We start from the raw sequence: 12,601 nt of genomic DNA on the forward strand, positions 1-12,601 counted from the left end.
CATGAAAGGGTTAAAAAATAAGCTGGCACAGTGACAAAAGGACTCGTGAGGGAGTCTATTAAAGGGGTTAAGAATCAGAAAGCCCTAAGAGGGGGGAGGTTCCATATTCTTCTCATATATACTTGTTTTAGTGTTGCACAACACAACAAGGCCTTAGCGATGAAAATGTCAATAGCTACACTGACTGCTCACCGTGATAATCAAACCACGTAGTGACTACTTAGCGATGAACATCATCATCGTGTGTGTTTAAACCAGCATAACAAACTACATAGCTATGAACATTGTGTGTGTGTGTGTGTGTGTGTGTGCGCGTGCGTGTGCGTGTGTGTGTGTGTTTACAATAACAACATGCAGTACCGGTCAAAAGTTTGGACACCTACTCATTCAAGGGTTTTTCTTTATTTTGACAATTTCTACATTGTAGAATAATAGTGAAGACATCACAACTATGTAATAACACATATGGAATAATGTAGTAACCCCCAAAAAAGTGTTAAACAAATCAAAATATATCTTATATTTTAGAATCTTCAAAGTATCCACCCTTGGCCTTGATGACAGCTTTGCACACTCTTAGCATTCTCTCAACCAGCTTCATGAGGAATGCTTTTCCACATATGCTGAGCACTTGTTGGCTGCTTTTCCTTCCTTCATGGTCCAAACCATCTCAATTGGGTTGAGGTCGGGTGATTGTGGAGGCCAGGTCATCTGATGCAGCACTCCATCACTCTCCTTCTTGGTCAAATAGCCCTAACACAGCCTGGAGGTGTGTTTTGGATCATTGTCCTGATGAAAAACAAATTATAGTCCCACTAAGCACAAATCAGATGGGATGGCGTATCACTGCAGAATGCTGTGGTAGCTATGCTGGTTAAGTGTGCCTTGAATTCTAAGTAAATCATGACAGTGTCAACTGCAAAGCACCCCCCACACCATCACACCTCCTCCTCCATGCTTCATAGTGGGAACCACGCATGCAGAGATCATCTGTTCACCTTATCTGCGTCTCACAAAGACACGACGGTTGGAACAAAAAATCTCAAATTTGGACTCATCAGACCAACAAACAAAAAAGATTTCCACTGGTCTAATGTCCATTGCTCATGTTACTTGGTCCAAGCAAGTATCTTCTTATTATTGGTGTCCTTTAGTAGTGGTTTCTTTGCAGCAATTCGACCATGAAGGCCTGATTTACGCAGTTTCCTCTGAACAGTTGATGTTGAGATATGTCTGTTACTTTTATTACATTTATTTCGGCTGCAATATGAGGTGCAGTTAACTAACAAACTTATCCTCTGCAGCAGAGGTAACTCTGGTTCTTCCTTTCCTGTGGCGGTCCTCATGAGAGCCAGTTTTATCATAGCGCTTGATAGTTTTTGCGACTGCACTTGAAGAAACTTACAAAGTTCTTGAAATTTTTGACATTGACTGACCTTCATGTCTTAAAGTAATGATGGACTGTCGTTTCTCTTTGCTTATTTGAGCTGTTTTTGCCATAATATGGACTTGGTCCTTTACCAAATAGGGCTATCTGCTGTATACCACCCCTTCCAACACAAGTGATTGTCTCAAACGCATTAAAGAAAAGGAAAGAAATTCCACAAAAAATTCCACAAATTAAGCCACACCTGTTAATTGAAATGCATTCCAGGTGACTACCTCATGAAGCTGGTTGAGAGAATGCCAAGAGTGTGCAAAGCTGTCATCAAGGCAAACGGTGGCTACTTTGAAGAATCTCAAATGTAAAATATATTTTGATTTGTTTAAAACTTTTTTGGTTACTACATGATTCCATATGTGTTATTTCATAGTTTTGATATCTTCACTACTCTACAATGTAGAAAATAGTTTAAAAAAAATAAAAAACCTTGAATGAGTAGGTGTGTCCAAACTTTTGACTGGTACTGTATATCAAACTACATACAGTGCCTTGCAAAAGTATTCATCCCCCTTGGCGTTTTTCCTATTTTGTTGAATTACAACCTGTAATTTAAATGGATTTTCATTTGGATTTCATGTAATGGACATAGACAAAATATTCCAAATTGGTGAAGTGAAATGAAAAAAATAACTTGTTTAATCTCCACAGCGGAGTTTGGAGTATCTTTCCATAGGACGACTTTAAGCCGTACACTCCACAGAGCTGGGCTTTATGGAAGAGTGGCCAGATAAAAGCCATTGCTTAAAGAAAAGAATCAGCAAACACGTTTGGTGTTCGCCAAAAAGTATGTGGGAGACTCCCCAAACATATGGAAGAAGGTACTCTAGTCAGATGAAATTAAAATTTAGCTTTTTGGCCATCAAGGAAAAAGCTATGTCTGGCGCAAACCCAACACCACGCATCACCCCAAGAACACCATCCCCACAGTGAAGCATGGTGGTGGCAGCATCATGCTGTGGGGATGTTTTTCATTGGCAGGGACTGGGAAACTGGTCAGAATTGAAGGAATGATGGATGGCGCTAAATGAAGGGAAATTCTTGAGGGAAACCTGTTTCAGTCTTCCAGAGATTTGAGACTGGGACAGAGGTTCAACTTCCAGCAGGACAATGACCCTAAGCATACTGCTAAAGCAACACTTGAGTGGTTTAAGGGGAAACATTTAAAAGTCTTGGAATAGCCTTGTCAAAGCCCAGACCTCAATCCAATTGAGAATCTGTGGTATGACTTAAAGATTGCTGTACATCACAGAACACATGCAACTTGGAGGAGCTGGAACAGTTTTGCCTTGAAGAATGGGCAAAAATCCCAGTGGCTAGATGTGCCAAGCTTATAGAGACATACCCCAAGAGGCTTGCAGCTGGAATTGCTGCAAAAGGTGGATCTACAAAGTATTGACTTTGGAGGCGGTGGATAGTTATGCACGCTCAAGTTCTGTTTTATTGTCTTATTTCCTGTTTGTTTCACAATAAAAATGATGTTGCATCTTCAAAGTGGTAAGCATGTTCTGTAAATCAAATGATACAAACCCCCCCAAAAATCAGTTTTAATTCCAGGTTGTAAGGCAACAAAATAGGAAAAATGCCAAGGGGGGGGTGAATAGTTAATAGTAGCTATTAACATCACCACGAGGAATCGTGTTGGAAATCCCTCCTCTTTGTGACAACATGACCAGAGATGCATATGGAGGTTGTTGTTAGAACTCAGTGTCACACTCTATACCATTATTTTGTTTGGTCAGGGTGTGATATGAGTGGGCATTCTATGTTGCATGTCTAGTTAGTCTGTTTCTATGTGGTTTGGGCTGATGTGGTTTTCCATCAGTGGCAGGTGTCTGTCGTTGTCTCTGATTGGGAACCATATTTAGGTATCCTGTTTTGTATTGTGGTTGGTGGGTTATTGTCTATGTGATGTTGCATGTTAGCACTCAGTTTCGATAGTGGTCACAGTCGTTTTGTTATTTTGTTTGTTTAGTGTACTTCGTGTTTTTTCGTCATTCATTAAAAGTATGTATTCACACCACGCTGCGCTTTGGTCTCCTCACTACGACGATTGTGAGAATCTTCCCAAAGACACATTAAATGCATCCCAGTATCTTTGTGGAGGAAACGGGCATTTCAACAGACGGTAGGGAGCAATAGAGTCCATATGCCCTTGACGCTTTTAAGGGAAGATCGTGGCATGGAGATGACAATGGTATGATAACACCCAGGGGCATCATGCACCCATGTATGAAGTACATGAGCTTGGAAACAGCTTTTTCCTGCAACCTAGAGCCATAATCTTCATGCCTAATTCTTTGTTGAAAATGTTATGCCTTAGGAGTTTAGTACAACTGACACACTAGTATAGTTAAGCAATAAGGCCAGAGGGGGTGTGGTATATGGCAAATATACCACGGCTAAGGGCTGTTCTTAAGTGCGACGCAATGCGGAATGCCTGGATAGAGCGCTTAGCCGTGGTATATTGGCCATATATCACAAACCCCTGAGGTGCCTTATTGCTATTATAAACTGGTTACCAACTTAATTAGAACTGTAAAAATAAATATTGTCATACCTGTGGTATACGGTCTGATATACCACGGCTGTCAGACAATCAGCATTCAGGGCTCAAACCACCCAGTTTATAATTTATCATAACCCAAGAATTAAAGACAATTAGTATTTTCTAAAGTCGAGCAACCTTGCCAGCAGGCATGCCAGCTAAGATAATTAGACAAGCTACTCTAACTTGATTGAAACCTGAAAATGCTCGGTAGCTAGTTATGAGTGTTTTATTTATTCATCAAGAAGGAATCATAGGGTACATAGCTTAAATTTACAAACATACCTTCTGTGAGGCCTGCCCATCACTGACAGCTAAAATCAAATCAAATGCTGTGTGTAACTCGACACTTTCTCTCCTCCTCCACTGACGATAACAAAGATTTTATAACAAAGATTGACCTCAGCCTGTCATTTCCAATGGGAGCAAATAGTGGGCAGAACAAGCAAGGAGGTAGGCAGAGCCAAGCACGAGCTAGCGAGATCCTATTGGCACGTTCTACCATACATGTTTCTGTTTGAGGATGCCTACTCTGTGAAGTAAGCATGTGCAATAACTCATTTTGCCTTTGCAATCCTTCTAAGCAATGCAATTTTATTTATTTTTTTTAGCAAAGGTTAAAGCCTACAAAACTTGTCCACTCATAACAGATTCTAGTTTTGGGAACAAAAAACTGTATTAAGAACAAATGTTCCATTGATGAGAAAATTTCCAGAATGTCGGCCAAAATATCTGTCCCTTCGTACTATCTGTGACGATACAGTCTGAGCGCACTAGAGTATCTAGTGTCCTATCTAGCATATCTTTGCTCTGTGGTGCACCTTGGAAGGAAACACTTACTGGTCCAGTCAGTGTGCCCCCTCCAAAAAATACCACTGACAGATATTTTTCATAAATCATTTTGATAAAAACTGGGCCTAAAAAAAACAAGTTTAGTAATTAATTCAACATCTGAAAAATAAAAAAAACAGGACAAATCTGAGGGGGCACTTGCACCTCTGCTAACACCCTCCCACACACAAGTAGCCTACACACTCTGTCTCTCTCTGCGTTTCTCTATCTCGCATGCACACATGCACACATGCACACACAGGCGCATACAAACACAATTATATACGTAACATAACATGTTCCATTTAGCAGACTCTTTTATCGAAAGCGACTAAGTCATGCTTGCATACTTTTTATTTACATACGGGTGGTCCCGGGAATCAAACCCAGTATCCTGGCATTGCAAGCGCCATGCTCCATCCAATTCAATCTCCTAAACATATACTGGCACTAATGAAATCATACTGTACTGCAATGCTTCAATCAACTGAGACTGTGGATCGACAGAGTCCCATTCAAATTATGTGCAAGTAAGAACAACAGTTTTAACACTATGCAAACAATGATACACCATTGTGATACTCATTGCAATGGCATGCATTGTGCATTTGTTCTCTGATGGGTGCACAAACATGTAAGTATTCTTTGCATTCTGAATATTTCTCCTTGCTTTCTATAAATTCTGATAAATACCACACCATGCTGTATAATATAATAAGTCCATGGCAGAAACAGCTAATATACATATTTCAGTGTGAAAGGGGTTTAAATATCCTCCTACTACCACAGGTCTCTGTGGAAATGTTACAAACTCATATTCGTATCCTTTGTAAACAGTGGTTCAAGGCAGTTTGAGCATGAAAACTCGACTGCACCTTTTGTTTTACACAGAATATGTATTCATCTGCCCAAGGGTTTTTGGTGAGGTTTACAACAGCAGCATTATATTTGATACGGAAGAAAATGAAGTGGTCTCCAGTCAAATCCAAAGCTTAGGGCACCAGGACCTTAGCTTAAGTTAAGGTTAAGACTTCAAACCAAAGGGGTGGAATACAGTGCCTGGGTAGCCGCACAATGGCAACACGCTACAGTACACATGCACTAACTGGGCTAAATGTAATTCACAACGGTGAGAGATGCTTTCAGACACGCATATTTTAGTGCAGTCAAGGAACCGTGAGTTGATTTAGTGTAAGAGGCACAGTAGTATGAGATGAGACATACAGTATCCTATCTCTGCTGTAAGGGCTATCTCATTCAATCTTACAGTGTATTACAGTGAATTGCAATTTGCTTTAATATGAACTAGTGTTAAAATATTTTTTCAGAAACACCTGCCAACTGGTACGGTTTCACTATGGCAGATGTAATGAAACACATCCCACTGATAAGTTCTTCCAGTCTCTATCTCATGATGAATGATCAATATCAAATTGCAGTGCCATTATTCATACTCTCCCAGTTCCTGACCACTGATCATGGCCCTAACACAGGACGTAGGCAAGATCAATTACATAATTAGCCACCAAGCATATGCATGGCTGTGATACATTATGTGGTTGACTTAACTTGGCTACGATTGCACAAAAATTACCATAAATGAACCTGGGTCATTTGTTACGCAATGTGCTATGGCAATTGTGTGTACACAGTAAAACATGTAAATACAAAATAGAAACTAAAGAATAATGTCAGGTTACGACATGTAAAAACAGGAAACAAGAATCAGAGGTCAAATATGCATGAGACAAGCAGCAGAGGTCAAATATACACAGGACAACCAGCAGAGGTCAAATATACACAGGACAACCAGCAGAGGTCAAATATACACGGAACAAGCAGCAGAGGTCAAACATAAACGAGACAAATTGCACTTGGGTAACCAGAGCAAAAATATCTTACACATAGAGTGATGGCGGGCTACGGCTGTACTGCTCTGGGCTATTGAGGAAACCCCCCACTCTTTGTATCTAACTGGACTCTGCACATAATTCAATACACCTCTTCTTGTGCAAAATCACTCAGATGAAACGCAACAGAGCCATGTGAACTGTTGAGCGGATAAGAAGCCATCTCCTATTAGGACCCTAGCAGTCGCCCAGTGTGTGTGTGTGTGTGTGTGTGTGTGTGTGTGTGTGTGTGTGTGTGTGCAATGTGTGTATGAGCAAAATGAGTGTACAATGTATGTCAAACCTTGGAGGGCATTTTTCCCTTCATTCTCTGTACGCAGGCAATGCCATAGAGAGGCCTAGATATACAATGCCATAGAGAGGCCTAGATATACAATTCCAGGTTTTCCTCACCATAGCAACAAATATGGAAACACAAATCTATTTCAGTGAGCGAGCGTAGAGTAGCAGCACTTAAATGCAGAACAAAAAAATGGGAAAAAGCACAATAAATTAGCAAAGGCCTTTAGGTTAGTACTCACTCCCTCCTTCATGCCGGATGCAGAAGAAAATGGTGTTTCCCATCCACCTCCCCAATACAATGTGAATGTGTTATCAGAGATCGTGCCATTCACTCCCAGCATACAGGATGTGGCCCGGGTTCCACCCCTGTTAATGAAGGAGGGTGATGCTTGTTCATTGGTGTGTGTTTACTTACAAGGTGTTGGCTGCGCTGAGCTTGAGGATGGGAAGGTAACCAATGGAAACATGCACGACACTACACGCCTAATGGAGCTAAAACAAAGGGCCTTGTACAAGAGGCCTGGTGATGACTGATACAAGAGGCCGGGTGATGACTGATACAAGAGGCCTGGTGATGACCGATACAAGAGGCCTGGTGATGACTGATACAAGAGGCCTGGTGATGACTGATACAAGAGGCCTGGTGATGACTGATACAAGAGGCCTGGTGATGACTGATACAAGAGACCTGGTGATGACTGATACAAGAGGCCTGGTGATGACCGATACAAGAGGCCTGGTGATGACCGATACAAGAGGCCTGGTGATGACCGATACAAGAGGCCTGGTGATGACCGATACAAGAGGCCTGGTGATGACCGATACAAGAGGCCTGGTGATGACTGATACAAGAGGTCTGGTGATGACTGATACAAGAGGCCTGGTGATGACTGATACAAGAGGCCTGGTGATGACCGATACAAGAGGCCTGGTGATGACTGATACAAAAGGCCTGGTGATGACTGATACAAGAGGCCTGGTGATGACTGATACAAGAGGCCTGGTGATGACTGATACAAGAGGCCTGGTGATGACCGATACAAGAGGCCTGGTGATGACCGATACAAGAGGTCTGGTGATGACCGATACAAGAGGCCTGGTGATGACCGATACAAGAGGCCTGGTGATGACCGATACAAGAGGCCTGGTGATGACTGATACAAGAGGTCTGGTGATGACTGATACAAGAGGCCTGGTGATGACTGATACAAGAGGCCTGGTGATGACCGATACAAGAGGCCTGGTGATGACTGATACAAGAGGCCTGGTGATGACTGATACAAGAGGCCTGGTGATGACCGATACAAGAGGCCTGGTGATGACTGATACAAGAGGCCTGGTGATGACTGATACAAGAGGCCTGGTGATGACCGATACAAGAGGCCTGATGATGACTGATACAAGAGGCCTGGTGATGACTGATACAAGAGGCCTGGTGATGACTGATACAAGAGGCCTGGTGATGACCGATACAAGAGGCCTGATGATGACTGATACAAGAGGCCTGGTGATGACTGATACAAGAGGCCTGGTGGTGACTGATACAAGAGACCTGGTGATGACTGATACAAGAGGCCTGGTGATGACTGATACAAGAGGCCTGGTGATGACTGATACAAGAGACCTGGTGATGACTGATACAAGAGGCCTGGTGGTGACTGATACAAGAGGCCTGGTGATGACTGATACAAGAGGCCTGGTGATGACTGATACAAGAGGCCTGATGATGACTGATACAAGAGGCCTGGTGATGACTGATACAAGAGGCCTGGTGGTGACCGATAGAGGAAGTTAAATCAACAAATCTGTTTCTTCTGGCAAAGGTTGGAGCCTTAACAGCACCGCTAATCATAACAAAATAGGGGATCTGTCGACATGACAGGCTCTTGAATCACACAATTGTATTAACTAAGTCTAATCACATACCCAACATTAATACTGCACTAATAGTGATAGACTTGATTAGACTACTCTTGGAAAACAACTAGTCTTGATAAGATTCTGTTTTTTAAAAAGAAAAGAACATAAAAAAACCTGAGCAAAAAAGCAAAAGCCAACAAGATGCAAACACAGCAGCATCGCCTCGATATAAATACAAGCAATATGTCACACGGTATCAAGTTGGTGGCAGTGGCACGGTGACATATACAGTATTGACCTCCTATAGCTCATATAGGGTGATTATAACCAGTTTGTCAGGAGAAGTACAAAGGCTTTACTGTAATAGTGTAATAGCTTTCTCCTTCATCTCTTATGCCTTATGACACACGTGAGCCCATCTTCCTTTTAGAGGTATACAGGCTGGCAACAGGAGCCAGTCAGCAGCCGGAGCCACTGTCCTGTCCAAGGGGACACCTCTATACCAGTAAGTAGAAAGAATTAAAGAGTACTTACACAAGGCTCACAATGGGACCAGCAAGGTACCTTTCAAAACAACAATGTTATTGAGGCTGGACACAATATCAGACTGCCATCAATATGGATCAGCTATTGAGTTTCGGGGTGAGGTGCAGGATGCTGTAATTGTATACACTTTATCTGTCTCGCGCTGTCACAATTGTTTTGTTTAAGGGATTTCAAAACGGGGGAGCCAACCTCATTAAGGGCAAGTCAATAAGATTGAAGCAGGAAGCTCGAGGGAAACATGAATAGATAAGTATGTGAGTCTATCAGAATACTTGCAGTAGTTGTTAACATGTCTGATAGACTAAAAAAGCTTTTAATACGATTGTATAATGTAAGTCATTCAAAAATAGTTGTAATCATTTTGATTCTGGTCATTTTATGATGAGGGAGAATGCATGCACAATATGAAAATCTATAGTTGAATGTAAAAGCTATATAAATTCACAAGAGGGACATTTTTTTAATGATTTAAAGCCATATTTAAATAAAATAATTATATTACTTACAATAGCACAACCTCTGATGCAAAGATATTTTGGCATTTATTTTCCAGCCTGAATTCACTGTAAGGCTACATGTATGTTATGTCATGGGTTAGCTTTTCACAGTATGTGTATCCAAACCTTTCATTAGTTTGTACATTGCAGTACAAAGCATCCAATGAAAAACGGGACTATGGTAAGGTGCTTAAACACAATACGTGTTGTCATAACTGTGGCACTATGCCAAAACGTGTAACAGGAGAGAGAAGCCTACTGTGAAGATGCAACAGACAGTTATCTCCGGCTGCGAGAGAACAGATTACATTTTTTCAACACGCAAAAAAAAGACTCGCTGTTCCTGCAACATGGAACAGGTGTGTGTGTGTGTGTGTGTGTGTGTGTGTGTGTGTGTGTGTGTGTCTGTGTGTGTGTGTGTGTGTGTGCGCGCGCGCGCGCGTTGTTCGTGCGGGGGTGTCATAGGTTACATGAGTGATTTGTGAAGAAGCAGTAGCACAGTTACATAGATCCTTAGTAACGTTACCTGTGAAACATATAACTACTGTCTCCATCCATACAAATAACCCACACACAGCGCTGTTATATAAAAAAAACTATGTGGCAGGCGTGGCCATGGACTAGAAACGTTATAGGTTAAAGTCAATTTACAGGTTACAGCTTTCTCAGACCCTAATTATTACATATCAACGGTGCATGAGCAAATTAGAAATGTACCTGATAATGATCGATTAGTATCCGCTCTTCTTCCTTATGCGGGCTCTCCGGCCACAGGTGATAGCTGGAGCCGTAGTTAGGGCTGCTCTTGCTGCTACTGCCAGTCGCAGACGAGTTCCCCCCGTACGGCTGCGTTGGTGGGTTTACACGGGAGTCGCGGCAATGTTGTTGCGACTGATTGGCTTGGTTAGTTCGCCCCGACTTATTGCAGTCTTGGTCACAGTGCTGCGGACGCTGGGGACATAGCCCCAGTGCGTCTTGCTGCTGCTGATGCTGTTGCAGCAGTGATGCCTGGTTATTCCTACATACCTCTCCTGAGCCGTTGGCGCAGTAGTTGATAGGCAAGCTGCTCCCCACCAGTAGCTGTTGTTGAGCTCGCAATAGTGGCTGTTGCTGTAGCTGCTGCAGGTCCTGAGCCTGGGACTCGAATGCTCGCCGATTAGCCTCGATTGACTCGCATACATTTACTGTGCGCCCTTTCTGCGAGTTTGCTCGGATTGCTTCAGGGGAGGGGTCCCTGTGTTGGAGTCTTTGACAGTGTTGCTGCAACAACTGCTTCTGGTCTCGGTACCCTCCTCCTCCTTCTCCTCCCCTGCAGTGTTCCACGATGCTCGCCTGTTGGTAATTGGCACTGCTTTGGAAATGTTCCCCGCGATTAGATTCCTGCAAAAACAGCAAAGAGGACGACGTTGGCGGCGACGGCAAAGATAGGGAGGGCTGCGGCGGGTGAGTGAGGGGCTGGCGCTGGTGAGAAAGGTTCGCCTTCTCGGAAAAACTGCAGTGGCAGCTCTGACTAACAGGCTGTTCCGACTGCGGCTGCGAGCCGACTGCGGCCCAAAGGTTCTGCTTCAGGTGCGCTGGCTGCCCGTCGGGTTCACAGACCCGGTGTGACGGTCGCTGGGCGATGTCGTAGTTTGTCAGAGGTGGGGGTTCGCCGTGCTGCGGCTGACAGGCATGGATACCTCTCCGAGAGGGTTGACTCAGACAAGGCAGTTCGTGGTTCTGGTAGTGTGAGGTGGTAGTTGAACGCTCTCTGAAAGACGGAGGAGGGGGCGGCAGACTGAAAACTGGAGAGACTGGGTTTGGGTCTCGGCTCTGCGCGCTGCCTTGCTCTTCGTCGGGGATTTGGTGCTGATAGACAGCTCCCGCGTATCGATGCCGCATCCCCTTAAAAGCCGAGTCTTGCTGTGGTTGCTCGTTTGCCTTGTATAGCTCCGACACCCGTTCATTGCGATCAGTCCCAGCAGAATAGAGCCGACTCGTCTCATTGGTAGGTTTGACCAGGACCTGCATTAAAACGCCACCTTACGGACAAAACACCGCCTTCGTTAGAATATTGGTAACCAAATATGCACACAGGTTAGAGGATATTCTTAACGAAAACAATACGCGCAATATATTTATCATATTTGATGCGATTGCGAAATAGAGATGAAAGTGATCCACACAGTATAAGGCCAATCGTTTATTAACGCATTGGATCTTGACTATTGACTTTCCACTGTTGCCACAACAACCATGCAGACAATCACTTTCTCTCCAATTGAATCTTCTTTTATAGTCTCTACCAAATGTGCCCCTTAAATATCGTACCATTACTACTTACTCGGTTGTATCACTACGGTAGTTTCTAGGTCTATAATACGAGTTTTCTATAAAACCCCACATTCAATCATTCAATATAAGCATGACATGAAAGGCCTAATAATATTCTCTAATAAAACCCATGTCACCTAACCCGACTTTACGCGCCATCATTTTTGTTTACACATGGCCCACATAGTACATTCGAGAAATTGTTTTAAATAATCGTTAAAAATCCTCCTTTGTTATAATACTTGAGAATTGCAGTTCAGTGTTCAATATTTAATCAAGACTAGACATGGTTTTGGATTACCAGGCAGAAAAATTCGTCATGATCTAGCACGCACAGCCTGCATAGTCGAACACAACAACATGTATAACCAGA

The 12,601-nt window shown here is 43.0% G+C and overlaps 1 protein-coding gene across 1 annotated transcript in view; it reads right to left on the reverse strand.

Annotated features, from left to right (window-relative positions):
* LOC139375927 (small conductance calcium-activated potassium channel protein 2-like) overlaps window positions 1–11,925 on the reverse strand; it is a 51,561-nt gene extending 39,636 nt beyond the window's left edge. The window contains exon 1 of the mRNA XM_071117895.1: window positions 10,633–11,925. Coding sequence (XP_070973996.1) covers window positions 10,633–11,925 — 1,293 coding nt within the window. The remainder of the gene's footprint in view (window positions 1–10,632) is intronic.
* Window positions 11,926–12,601: the final 676 nt, after the last annotated feature.

This window comes from Oncorhynchus clarkii, chromosome 20 (genome assembly GCF_045791955.1).
Source record: "Oncorhynchus clarkii lewisi isolate Uvic-CL-2024 chromosome 20, UVic_Ocla_1.0, whole genome shotgun sequence".
Classification (NCBI taxonomy): domain Eukaryota; kingdom Metazoa; phylum Chordata; class Actinopteri; order Salmoniformes; family Salmonidae; genus Oncorhynchus; species Oncorhynchus clarkii.